The sequence below is a fragment of the Sus scrofa genome, unplaced genomic scaffold (genome assembly GCF_000003025.6).
Source record: "Sus scrofa isolate TJ Tabasco breed Duroc unplaced genomic scaffold, Sscrofa11.1 Contig59, whole genome shotgun sequence".
Classification (NCBI taxonomy): Eukaryota; Metazoa; Chordata; class Mammalia; order Artiodactyla; family Suidae; genus Sus; species Sus scrofa.
Genome location: NW_018085257.1, coordinates 642,357 through 657,049, shown reverse-complemented (window position 1 = coordinate 657,049; position 14,693 = coordinate 642,357). Strand labels below are relative to the sequence as shown.

General features: G+C 39.1%; 1 protein-coding gene across 1 annotated transcript; it reads left to right on the top strand.

Moving 5' to 3' along the window:
* The first annotated feature begins 10,785 nt into the window (after nucleotides 1-10,785).
* Nucleotides 10,786-11,766, top strand: LOC110258976 (olfactory receptor 50-like). Its single transcript, XM_021082267.1, has one exon. The coding sequence runs from the start codon at nucleotides 10,786-10,788 to the stop codon at nucleotides 11,722-11,724; it is 939 nt and encodes a 312-aa protein (XP_020937926.1). The 3' UTR covers nucleotides 11,725-11,766.
* Nucleotides 11,767-14,693: the final 2,927 nt, after the last annotated feature.

Sequence of the window (14,693 nt, the reverse complement as noted above, 5' to 3'; positions counted from 1 at the left end):
ATACAATGAATAATTTTTACTGATTCATCAAGGCATTCTTTTAAAAAATTTTTAAACCCTTTTTATTTTTAAATCATTTCAACCCTACAGAAGAATTATAAGACTAGAGCAAAGAATTCTTGCACACCTTTCAGCCTGTTAGCATTTAGCCACACTTGCTTCATTCTTCCCATCTCCCACTCATTCTCACACAATCTCCATGTATATACACACACACACACAAAATTTGCCCATAACAACTTGAGAGTAAGTTGAAGACATCATGACCCTTTATCCCTAGGACCAAATACATTCTTTTGTATAACCACAGTACAGTTGTGAAAATCAGAATGTTATCTTTGAAGTGACATTGTTATTTAATTTATTGACTGTGTGCAGCTTTTGCCTATTGTCCCAAGGAGATTCTCTGGAGCATTTTTTTCCTCATCCAGGATAGCCCTGGGTCCCATATTGCATTTAGTTGTTTTGTCGCCTTAGTCTCCATCACCTTGGAATGGTTCTTCAGCCTTTATGAGCTTTACATTGTCAAAGAGCTCAGGAAATTTTTTTTCAGCTCTGCTCTTCAGTTTGAGCCACTTGGCACTTTCCTCATGAATAAACTCAGCTTATAGATTTGGGGCAGGAATCCCATGGAAGGGATATTGGTTCCTTCTCAGTGCATCATATCAGGAGGCCATGATGTCAGGTTGTTTCATTACCTGTGAGAGTAACTTTGATCCCTGGATTAAGGTGGTATCCACAGGTTTCACTGGCTTTAAATTGTTCTTTTTCTCTCTGGAAAATCATAAAATGTAACTATTAGCAAATAGACTTCTCACACACACCTCCCATATTCTGGGTGGGCTATGTTCACTGTGTCTGGAGTCAAGTGGCTTTGTATAAAATAGTACTAGATTCCAAGATGTGGAAAAAAGGAAAAAAAGGACTTTGGGGTTCTTATTGGCCATAAAATCACATTCAGAAGCATGGCACCTCTCTCCCAAGAGTTATTCTTGCTTCTCTACTTACAGAGGTATTTTCTTCTATTTCCTACCAGTCATGGAACCTCCCTTAAATGGAGGTCTGAGGTTTGAGGCACCTGCCTTGGGCATCAGCAAGGCTTGTCTCTATCACCCCAGCAAAACTTGCAAATTCCCTTTGTTAGATTATCATTGAAAGTATTGAAATTTTGAAAATTAAAGTGAAAAAGTTATTTTGAAAAAACAGTATTAAGGATCAAATGACTTGGTAGCATAATTGTGCATGGATGATTTCATATCTTTATATATGTCTTTACTGGTGAGTCTTGTCATTTGTGGTGTTTCTGTTTCTGGTTGTGGCTTTTCCTTTTCAGCATAGAGAAGTTCCTTTAGTATTTGTTATAAAGTGTTGCTGAATTATCTTAGATTTTGCTTATCTGTAAAGCTTTTTATTTGTCCTTCAAATCTGAATGAGAGCTTTTCTAGGTAAAGTAATCTTAGTTGGAGGATATTTCCTTTTACTAGGTTAAGTATATTGTGCCACTCCCTTCTGGCCTGCATAGTTTATGCTGAAAAATCTGCTGAAATATGGGGTTCCCTTGTATGTTGTTTATTTTCTCCAGCTGCTTTCAATATTTTCTCTTTGACTTTTATTTTGGTCAGTTCGATTAATATGTGTCTTGGGGTGTTCCTCCTTGGGTTTTTCTTATATAGTACTCATCATGCTTCCTGGATTTGAGTGAGTGATTCTTTTCCCATGTTAGGGATGTTTTCAGCTATTATCTCTTCAAATATTTTTTTCTGTCCATTTCTCTCTCTTCTCCTTATGGCACCCCAATAATACAGATGTTCATGTGTTTAACATTGTCCATAATTCTCTGAGAGTGTCTTCATTTCTTTTCAATCTTTTTTTATCTTTTCTGTTCTGCATCAGTGATTTCCACTAGTCTGTCCTCTACCTCACATATTCACTCCTCTGCCTCCTGTAGTCTGCTTCTAATGAATTTTTATTAGAAAAATATCATATTTTGCATCTCAAGTTTTATATCTTTTATTTCTTTCCTCTTCATTTTCTGTACATTATCAATATTTTCCTCCAGTTTATTTACAATAACTTACATCATCTTCAGCATACACAGTCTAAAGTCATTTTTCCTAGAGGCTGTGGATCTCCTGATTGCTTAGCTGTTTATCTAGGTATCTTTCTTTCCCCCTTATCTGAGATGTAGTGCTCTGTCTTTTCATTTTAATATGTTTTTTTTAGTTTTTGGTGTAGTGACCTTTTTGCAAACAACAGAGTTGTAGCCTTCCTTACTTCTGATATCTGCCCTTGTAGCTGAAGGTGGTATGGGGACTTGCTGTAGGCTTCCTTATGGGAGCGGCTGGTGCCTGTCTGCTGGTAGATGGGGCTGATTCCTATCCATTTGGCAGATGTGGCTTTGTCTCTGTGTGAGATTAGAGGTGGCTGTGTGTCTGGGGTGTCTTTAGGTAGCATGTTTAGTGGTGGGTGGGGCTTTGATCCCACCTGCATTATTAGTTGGCCTGGAGCTTCACAGCACTGATGGATGGGGCCATATTTTCTTAAAATGGCCACCTCCAGAGAAACACACACTGATAAATATTCCCAAGAGCTTCATCGCCATTGCTCTTCCCCCACAAAAATGCACAGTCAGCCTCTGTTTTCCTAGAAGATCCTCCAATAACTGCAGTCAGGTCCAACCCAGATTCCTTTGGAGCCTTTGCTTTACCCTGGGACCCAGTGCACATGAATGTCTGTGTGCACCTTTCAAGAATGCAGTCACTGTTTCCCCCAGTCCCATGGAGCTCTTACACACAAGCCCCACTGGCCTTCAATGCCAGATGCTCAGGGGGTTCTTTCTCCCTGTGCCAGATCCCTAGGCATGGGCATTTGACATGGGGCTCAGAAATCTCACTCCTGTTGGTGATTCTCTGTGATACGGTTACTTTCCTGTCTGTGGGGCTTCCCACCTGGGAGGTATGGTGTTGCTTATATCATGTAATCACCCCTCCTACTTCTTGATATGGCCTTCTCTTTGTCTTCTGGAGTAGAATATCTTTTTTTAAAGTTTCCAGTCCATTTGGTTGAAAGTTGCTCAGCATTTGGTTGTAATTTTGTTGTTTTTATGAGAGAAGTTGAGCTCTAGTCCTTCTATTCTTCCATTTTCATCCCGTCTTAAAATTGTCATCATTTCTTTATTGGGATAAAGATGGGTTTCTACATCTTGAATAAATAAATTCTAAGTTTTTTTAGGTAAAAAAATCTGTGAATAAAGGAGGCATTAAAAGGGGAGAGCAAGGAGTTCCCATCGTAGTGCAGCTCTAATAAACCTGACTAATATCCATGAGGACATGGATTTTATCCCTGGCTTTGCTTAATGGGTTAAGGATCCAGCATTGCCATGAGCTGTGGAATAGGTTTCAGATGTGGCTCAGATCGCATCTTGCTGTGGCTGTGGTGTAGGCAGGAAGCTACAGCTCATAATTCATCCTGAACCTGTGGATTTCTCTATTCTGCATTTCTAGCCTTAAATATGTAAAATCAAAAGAATGGTGGGGGGGGCAAGAGTGCTGGGGTGAGGTTTGTAATTTCACACCATGTGGTCTAGGTAGAGCTCATTGGGAAGGTAACATCCAAAGATGTTAGTGAGGACAGGGAAGTGAGCCATGGGGCTGCCTGGGCAAAAGCATCGATATCAGCACCTAGAAATACTCTGAGGGGAGATGGTGCCAGTCCTATCCCAAGGATATTAATGGAGCCTCTGTACCTTAACAGAACTTAGTGGGGGAGTGATGGTGGATGATAGTTCAGAGATATCAGAGGACCAGATTTTTAGGGCACTTAAGGTCATGATGGGTGTATCAGTCAAGATTTCTCCAGAGAAGTGGAATCAATACAGTGGGTGTGTGTAAGAAAGATATATAGTGTACCTATTGTGGCATTATTGGATTGGTGGCATTGCTGCAGTGGTTTAAAGGATGCAATATCCTCAGAAGTGGTGTAGGTGGCTATTAAGACTCTGATCTGAGCCCTGGCCTAGGAACTTCCATATGCCACAGGGTGGCCAAAAAAGAAGAAAAAAAAAAAAAGATGAGTGAGAGATTTATTTTAAACTATCAGCTAATATAATTGTGGAAACTGGGAAGTATAGTCTGCAGGCTATGTTGGCAGGCCAGAAACCCAGGGAAGAGTTGTGGTTTGAGTCTGAAGGCAGGCTTCTGACAGACCTGTCTTTTCTTTGTTGGAGGACATTCTTTTTATTAAGGTCCTCAACTGATTGCAGGAGGCTCACCCTCATTATGGAAGACAGTCTGCTTTATAAGAGTGTTCATATTGTGATGTTAATCTCACCCACAAAAATAACTTCATGGAAATATCTGGACATGTGTTTGACCAAATATCTGTGTGTCATAGCCTAGCCAGTTTGACATATAAAATTAACCATTTTAGGCTTTCCTGTCATGACATAGCAGAAATGAATCTGAGTAGGAACCATGAGGTTGTGGGTTTGATCTCTGACCTCACTCAGTGGGTTTTCAGTCTGGCATTGCTGTGAGCTCTGGTGTAGGTTGCAGATGCAGCTCAGATCTAGAGTTGCTGTGGCTGCGGCATAGACTGGCAGTTGTAGCTCTGATTAGACCCCTATCCTGGGAATCACCATATGCAGTGGGAGTGGCACTAAAAAGAAAAAATGCAGAAAAAAATTAACCATTATAGTTTAGCTTTTGATTCTCAGTCTGATTTGGGATCCTGCTGGAAGGTATTCAATAGAGGAATAACATGGTCATACTTGATTTTGTTATTGTTTCTTTAAAAACACCAAGATTTTTGGAGATATAAATGACATACAATAAAATTCATGTAGCTAAATTATAGCATTTGATTCAGAAAAAAGCATATAGAACTACCATATAATCCAGCCATCCCAATCCTCAACATATATCCAGATAAAATTACAATTCAAAATATAAATGTGCCACTATGTTCATAGTAGCACGGTTTACAATAGCCAAAACTTGGAAATAACCTAGATGTCCATCAAAGGATGAATAAATGCAGATGATGCGGTACATATAGAGAATGGAATACTACTCAGTCATAGAAAAGAATGCAGCAAAGCCATTTGCAGCACCATGATGTGACTAGTCTCATACTAAGTGATGTAAGTCAGAAAGACAACAAAAATATGATATTGCTTACATGTGGAATCTAAAATATTGCATAAATTAACCTATGTACAAAAGAGAAGCAGACTCATAGACATAGAGAAGAGATTTGTTGTTGCCAAGTGGGAGGAGGGGTAAGTGGGATGGATGAGGATTTTGGGGATAGTAGATGCAAATTTTACATTCAGAATGCATAAGCACTGAGGTCCTACTGTATATCACAATGAACTATTTCCAGTCTTGGGATAGACCATGCTGGAAGAAAATTTAAGAAAGGTTATAAATAGATTGATACTGTGTCACTCTGCTAAACTGCAAAAATTCACGCAATATTTTAAATCAACTATAATTTTAAAAAGTTAAAAAAGTATACCATTTGACCAGTTTTTATCTGTGTACACCCCTATGAAATTGTCACCACAAGTCGATGTCTACCCTCCTGCCCTCCTCATGCTCCTCCCTTCTGTCCTCAGGGGATCCACTATTCTGTGTCTGTCACATGGATTAGTTTGCATTTCCTAGAAGCTTATTTCAATGGAATCATATTTGTATTTGTCAAAGGTAAAAGAATATATATAGTTATACCTATACTTATACAAGAATGTTCATAAGAGCTTTATTTAATAGCCATAAGCTAAAAACACCCCAAATATTCATCAATGGACTTACTCTTAGTAATGCATGAACTTACTGTATAGCACTGTGTTTATTCTTTTTTGCTGTCTTATTTCACATACCATAAGCATTATTTTATTGAATGAGTGAATGAATGAACAGATGATTTCAACACTTACTGGTCACAATTGTCTGTTGTGAGCCATAGCTGATCTCTAGTGATACAAATATATTGACAATAAAACACATTTAGTAAGCTTTCATTAGGTGCTCATTTAACCATCCTTCCAACTCACACAAAGACTATGGTTATTATTTCTACTTTATAGAAAGTAAGTCTCAGTGGCCTTGTATAAATTGCTCAAGTGTGCCTCCTTAGCAGGGGAATAACCCAGAGTCTTGTTTCCAGAGTTTTATATTTAATCCCCTTTCTCCTGAAAAAGGCTAGACTGTGCCCTACAACACCTTCCAGGGCAGTGGGAAGATGTGCACATTTTAAGGACTTTATATTCTGATGAAAACCTGTGTCAGTGTCGGGGAAACTGCAGAAACACTTGCTCTTTCTGTGCCATACACTGCATTTGAGAGAAGCTGTGCTCATGATTCAGAGGCCACAGACATTGGGGAAACTGCTTCTTCTTATCAGAGACATGACCAGAAGCACAAGTTACCACTGATATCTTATGTGAAACCAGGTGCGGATCAGCCCCTGTGGACCCTAATAATCCTCCTTCCCAAGGGGTCTGGATGGAGTTGTGCAGTTGTCCCAGTGGACTGCTTCTCTAGTAGGGACCTGGGGGGATTCTTTCTGGGGCCTCTTTTGAATGGAGTAAAGGAGATCTCCTTGTGCATTGTTTTGAAGCTGGAGAACTTACATGAGAGTCTGTAAGTTCCTCAGGCCACCAAGGTTTGCTCTTTTTCTTTGGACTCCGAGCTTTATGGACAGAAAGTGAGTTTTCAGGTAACAGAATGAAACAGAAGGTATTTGAACTCAGAGCACAGGTATAGCTTAGAAGGAGCCCAGAAACCTCCATAGTCGGGCATGTGTGTCTGTGTGTAAGTGTGTCCATGACCATCAGAGAAGTTAATGTATTTGTGTGTGTGTTGTGGTGTGTTGTTTGAGTCTATGTGTGTATGTGTAAGTGACAAAAACACTGAATGGCACACACTAGGATACACAGAGGTCAGAGAAGCTTGGACATTTCCTCAGGGTGTGCTTATTCTATGTGCATCGGCTGCTTGTGTTCTGTGTGTAAGACCTAGTGCACCACTTATGATTCAAATATGAACGACTTCTTATGACAACATCAACTTTGGTCTATAATACTTAACAGTTCTGAGTGTGTATCTGTGTTGTACATAGGTATTTTGTTATTGAATTTTCCATAGATTTATGTGAAGCTGATTTACACTCTGACTGTATTTATGTAGTGAGGGTATAAGCCAGCAAAATCTATAAATCTCTACTTGGTAAGTGTGTGTCTGTGATGGTGTGTGAATTGTTTTGTGTATCAAATCCACACATCGATTTCTTTCACACAGAAAATTTAAATATCTCTGTGTGTGTGTGGCAGTCTCACATCTCTGGTATCCACCTGCCTGAGACCAGAGTCCACATGGGAAACTGACTTTGCAGAGCTATTGACCTCAAATTTTCTGTGATTTGACTCCTCCAGCAGGGCCCCTGGAGGCCCAAAGTTTTTGACACTCTGCTTCAATTTTGGTCAGTCCATTTAGAAATGAAAGGCTTATTTTGAAAGCACATACTTTGACAGTCAGATCTTTATCATTCCTCACTTAATAGCTTGGTAGCCTTGTTTGTGGCCATGGTGATTCTCAGCATCCACTGTTATTACAAGAGATCATGCTAGCTGCTAAAAGATCTTGTTTGTAAGGTGATTAAGAAGCTAGGCACAAAAAAAAAGAAGCTAGGCACACCATAACCCCGTAACACATTGTAGCCTTGTGAAGATCCAGACACCTGACTCTCTGTTTCTTTTGTGCAGGGGACAATATTTGGTATGAAGCAGGAAAATCAGCCCCATCCATAGTCTCTCTCTCTCAATGCCCCACCCCTATGTCACACACTGTCTCCTCTTCACTATTAAGCAGTTTTGCAGCTACCTCTTTGCACATGGTGCTGAAGGAATCAAAGTAGCACATCTGTATGGTTCCCTTCTGATCACATTGTAACTCCTGGGTGTCAGTAGGAGCTCTGGTTCTCCTGCAGGAGATCTGTGAGATCCTGGGCTATGTCTGATCCAGCTGCTTTCAGTGAGAAGCCTGATTGGCAGGAGGGTCAAGTGCCTGGTCCTTCCATGTGCCCCATGAACTGAGTCAGTTAATAACCCCAAGCAAGTCCCTGGTCTGGAGCAAGCATCTACTGACAGATTCTTACACAGTGTTAATGTACTTTCCTCTGTCAGGCATATTTTAACACTTAACTTTTCACTTTTAGCATTTGACTTTAGCCTCACTACCCCCCATAAAAAGAAATGTGTGGATTATCTCTCCAGTGAAATGATGAACAGAAAAATCAATATTTGAGACCATGTTCCACTATGCAATATCTATGTGAGATTGTTTAAATGATTTCACTACTCCTGTTGGTAAAAAGCAGGGATAAAACACTGTCTTCTCTGCTTCCCAGGAACAAATAAATGTTGATCAATTCAATGAAATTGAAGGCATATTAAAGCCATTGGCAGTATAAAGGTCTGCATGAATATGAGTGTGGACATTTATCTTAGCAGGTGGATGCCTTCAAATCCTGAAATTGTTCTTCATAAGGTCCTGCCTATTTTGTCTAAATAAAGAGAGGGAGGAACAGTAGGGTTATAGTAGCCAAGATTCCAATATCATTTCCTACTCCTTCTGAGTATGTTGATAATGAAGTTTATTTTTTTTAATTCTTACCTTTTTTTTTTTTTAAGGTCCATACCTGCTGCATATGGCCTTTCCCAGTTTAGCTGTCAAATCAGAATATCAGCTGTAGGGTGTAAACCACAGCCACAAAAATGCCAAATCTCATCCCAGTTTGCAACCTACACCACAGCTCTCAGCAATGCTGGATCCTTAACACACTCAGTGAGGCCAGGGATTGAACTGGCATCCTGATGGATACTAGTTGGGTCCTTAACCCACTGAGCTACAATGAGAATTCCCAATAGTGAAGTTTTAATCGCACCTCCCTCCTAAGACTATTGAAATATTCAGTGATGCAATCATGCAAAAACCTATTTCTCCGCCATTGTGTGAAGATCAGTATTTGAAATAGTTCTGGTCAATCAGGTAACTGACTTCTAAGAGACACCCCAATTCTTCAGTATCCCTCAGCCTCAGACCCCATCTCAGATCTCAAATGTCTTTCTAATGATGAATATCCAGATATGAGCCAAATTGGTGGATCAGACATAGATGGAAATAGAGGTCCATGCACTGAAGTAAGCTTTATTTCTTGGCAGGAATATAAACATGCAATGAGACAAGTTCCAGAAAGGAACTTAACCCAGTGATAGGATATGAGCTCAGAAACACACCTGAAGAGTGTGAGAGTTCATATAAGTTAACATAAATTTTAGGTCATCTTCTTGGTGCTTTATGGTGACCACCTCATAATACTTTTTTATTAATTTCCTAAACTTGACATTGGTTTATTTTGGATATTTATCCTATAAAAAAGTGATCAGTACAATTTTTGGTGTTTGATGCAGGACAGTGTTCTTAGGTATGAAGGCATAGTGAATTAGAATCCTTTTTGTTAAATCTATGAATGTGTGATATTGACATCTTCAAGGTATAGAGGGACAGCATGAGTAACAGATATAGACAGATATAGATGGAAATAATTTTTACCTTGCTTTTTTTATATGTGATTTTTATTTTTCTCATTATAGCTGATTTACAGTGTTCTAAATAAGGTTTACTTCTTGGCAAGAAAATAAACTTGCATTAAGATAAATTCCACCAGGGAACTAACCCCAGTGATAGGATATGATCTCAGAAACTGACCTTAAGAGTGTGAGAACTCAGGTAGGTTGACATAAATTTTAGGTTAACTTCATGGTCCTTTATAAACCAGCTCATAATAGGTTAGCTTCATGGTCCTTTATAAGCCAGCTCAAAATATTGAATTTTATTAAATTCATGAACTTGATAGTAGTATTTTGGGGATGCAGGTCCTCTCACAAAAGATAATTTATGCAATTTTTGGTGTTTATTTGATGCAGGACAGTGTTCTTAGATATTCACAAATAATGAATTAGAATCCTCTTTATTAACTCTATGAAGGTGTGATATTGGCATATTCATGTTTTATAGGCACAACCTGAGCCCAAGAGAGATTGAGCGTCCCAAGTCCTACAGCAAGAATTTTGTGGGACCAAAATCACAATACAGGGAATCTGACTTCAGGCTCACACCTTTAGTCAGTCCTTGGTCATGTGTGCCCTTCAGGGTCAGCATCTTGAGGGAAGGGATCCTGTATGTCATATTTATTCTTGTATGTCCACTTAGTAGCATAGTGCCAGAAACATGGTTGATTACAAAGAAAAAAGAAGTTCTCTATGAGGCTCCATGGTAATGAGCTGAGCTAGCATCTGGGAGGATGCAGTTTTTATCACTGGCCCGCTCAGTGGGTTGGTGGTCTGTCATTGCCTTCTGCTCTGGTGGAGTTCAAAGATAAGGTTTGATTCTGGTGTTATTATAGCTGTGGTGTAGCCTGGCAGGTGCAGCTTTGATTTGACCCCTAGCTGGGAATTTCCACATGCCACAGGTGCAGCCCCCCTCAAATAAAATAAATGAAAAGAAAAATATAAATGAATGTGCTGGTTTTCATTGAAAGGAATCATGTTGAGTGTTGAGGATGTGTCACTTGCTCTGGAAACACTAGGTGATAAAGAAACGCAGGCAGTTATTCTGTTTCTCCACTAGGAAATGAGAGACACTAGGGTGGTGGCCACAATCATGACTTCAACGTCTCTGACATTTCCCACTCCCATCCTTCCCCAGAAGACAGGAGAGGAGCATGAGGAGAGAGAACCAGAGCTGTGTGTCTGAGTTCCTCCTCCTGGGGCTCCCCATCTGGCCAGAGCAGCAGGGAGTGTTCTTTGCCCTGTTCCTGGGCATGTACCTGACCACATTGCTGGGGAACCTGCTCATCATCCTGCTCATCAGGCTGGACCCTCACCTCCACACCCCCATGTACTTCTTCCTCAGTCACCTGGCCTTCACCGACATCATGTTTTCATCAGTCACTGCTCCAAAAATGCTCCTGAACATGCAAACGCAGAGTCACTCCATCTTCTATGCTGGGTGCATTTCCCAGGTGTATTTTTTCTTATTGCTTGGGTGTCTCGACAGCTTTCTTCTCACCTCAATGGCCTATGACAGGTATGTGGCCATCTGTCACCCCCTACACTATATCACAATTATGAATCAGAGTCTGTGCCTCCTGTTAGTAATCATGTCCTGGACCATATCCTCTGCCAGTGCTATTTTGCACACACTCCTCCTAGCTCATCTCTCTTTCTGTGGAAATAACACACTGCCCCACTTCTTTTGTGACCTCTCCACCTTACTTAAGTTGTCCAGCTCAGATACCACAGTCAATGAGCTGTTCATCCTCACTGTGGGAGTGGTGATCATTACCCTGCCATTCGTATGCATCTTGGTCTCTTATGGGCACATCGGGGCCAGCATCCTTAGGGTCCCCTCCACCAAGTGCATCTGCAAAGCCCTGTCCACCTGTGGCTCTCACCTCTCCGTGGTCTCTCTGTACTATGGAACAATTATCGGACTGTACTTTTTTCCCTCATCCAGCAACTCCAATGACAAGGATACCATTGTGGCTATATTGTACACGCTGGTCACACCCATGCTCAATCCTTTCATCTACAGTCTGAGAAATCAGGATATGAAAGGAGCCCTGGTAAATATACTCAGCAGAAGAACCTCATGCTCATAATGATGGGCGTTGTTTTCCCTACTAATTTTATATAAGACCTGTTCCAACACCCATCCCTGTTCCATGTAAGCAAGCATCCTTTCCTCTATCTTTAGCTCTTTCTATTGAACTTTGATGTGGTACACTTTTTTCAGTCTCAGTTTCAGTTGAACATTGTTTTCTTCTCTTTAATTTTTTGTTCATTATAGAGAAGGAAAGATTTTACAAACACACCAGACAGATAAATACAAATGCTATGTCATGTCATTTACATGTGGAATCTTTCAAAAATGCCAATTTCATGGAAATGGAGAATAGAATGTGGTTGTGAGTGGCTAGGGTTAGGAGGAGGTGTGTGATGCTGGTCAGATATTTTGGATTTTTTGTTTTAAGATTAAGTATTGAGGATCTAATATAGAGTGGTGACTGTTGTTACTAACATAGTATTACATGCTTAAAATTTTCTGAGGGTAGATCCTAAGAATTATCACCACACACACACAAAACTTAACTGAGTTGATAGATATGTTGTCTTGATCTTGGTAATTATACCACAATGCATATGTAATAAAATCATCACACTGTACACTTTCATCTATAATTTCGTATCCACATGTGGGGTCAAATCCTGAGTCCTTTAAATCACTTGAATATATTTCAAGCTTGAACAATAAATATCTTTACCCATTTTACTGGAAATTTTATTTAAACTTTAAAAACATAGTAATAGCATAAAACATGAAAGCTTATACAACATGTTTAAGTTTCTATATGTGTGTATACATATACAGTATGTTGTTTATGTGTATATTGATGTGTCTGGTTGTAAACGTGGCATATTGCACTTTAAAGAATGACATTAAAGGAAATACTAATTTCATAATTTAGACTTAACTAGTGGAAAACTAGCAATATTGTAGAAGCCTCTTGCATGTCCTCTTGAAAGTACCCCGTATCTTTAATATTTTCAATGTTCCTTCACATATCTTAAAGTTTTAACAGTTCTATGTTTTTTTCTTCAATTTGATGGCTCTAGAATTGCATATAAATGCAATTACACTATATTTTTTCTTCTAGGTTTTGCAATTGTTGTCTAATACTGTCCTTGTGAAATTTATCTATATTTCACTGTGACACCATAGCACACTTATCTTTTCTATTTTTTATGGTCATTTTGCTTATTTTCAGCATTATGTTCTTATGAACACTGTTGCTACAAACATTTCACACATTGCCTATTTTTAATTTTTTTATCTTTTATTTCTATTTTTTTCCAGTGTACAGCATGGTGACCCAGTTACATTACTCGTATACATTCTTTTTTTCTCACATTATGTGTTCCATCATTAGTGACTAGACAGTGTTCCCAGTGCTACACAGCAGGATCCATTGCAAATCAACCCCAATGTGCCCAGGCAGATGATTGGATGAGGAAGATGTGGTCTGTATGCATTACCTATTGTGTATAAGCAATAGATTCTCTAAATAATATATCCCAGAAGAAGGATTATTGGATGAAGGCACATATGTTGAACTTAACTCTCACTGCTAAAGCTTTGGAATAGTTGTACCAAAAAGCCAGTTTTGAAAAGGCTACATACTGCATGATTCCAAATATATAACATTCTGGAAAAGGCAAACTAGGGAGAAGGAAAAAGTTCAGTGATTGCCAAGGGTCCAGGTTCGAGAGGGGAGAAGGATAAATAGGTAGAGTAGAGGGGATTTTTAGGTCAGTAAAACTATTCTGTACAATACTAGAACAGTGCATGCATGCCATTATGTATTTGTCAAAAAAAATTTAAAACTGAACAACACAAAATGAATTATAATGTTAATAATGGACTTTAGTTAATAAAATGTATCAATAATAGTTCAGTTGTAAGAAATGTACCACATGGATGCAAGATGTTAATAATTAATGGGGAAACTGGGTAAGGGTGAAGGAAAAGTGTACAGTAACTTTCTGTTTCCATGTAAACCTAAAACTGCTCTAAGAAATACAGTCTATTAAGTTTTTAAAAGTTGTATTAATTTAAATCTTCATTACCTGAGTATGAGAGTTCCTATCACTTTACTTCTTCAACAACACTTGGCATTAACAAATTTTTAATTTTTACAATTATGGCAAATATATAATTATATCTCATCATGGTTTTATGTTCTCTTTGCCTGTTAATTTATGACATAGAGCATCTTAGCTTATGCTTATTGGCTCTTTGTGCAAGAGCTGTATGGTTGTCCATCCACATTTCAGGACCTCTTCCCATGTGTGAATTTGTCTCTTGGAGGCAGCTTCCATATTTCCAACTACTCTAGGTGTGGCTACATGGCATGTTCTACCCAGTGGAAAAGAATGTGCATTATTTCTTGGCCAGAATTTTAATGAAGCACATGTTTCTTCCCATTTACTGTCTGGAAAAAATTACCTGCTTTCTTAGAGGTCATTGAACTTTGGCCCTGAATAACCCATAGTGCCATGCCATCTACCCTCCAGAAAACCCACACTGGACCATTTGAGCAGCCATCATTATCCTTACTGGCACAAATCTTTCCTCTTCAAAATCCATGATTATGTCTTTTCAGCTTTTCTATTGAGCTGTTTCTCTTTTATCTATTGCATTGTAGGCAGACGTCATAGAATCTAAAAAAAATCCTTTGTAAGTTGTCTGTATTGCAAATGCCAACCATTATTGGAAGCTTCTTACTTTTTTTTTACTATCTATCAATGTCTTCATTTTAATGCAATTAAAGTTCTTAATGCACTATTTTGCCTTTGTGCCTTATAGTGCATGCTGGAGAAATTCACCCAAAAAAGCAACCACTCTATTATACAGACAACAAGGAAGGGGTATGGCATCAGGAAAAGTGCAGAGGCTGAGATAGGGTGGCCTCAGATGTCTTATCAGGAAGAGAATCTCAAGATTGCAGAAAGAGAAGGAGGAATAACCCAGTGCAATCCTCTCGAACACAATTTTCTATAGAAAATTCAG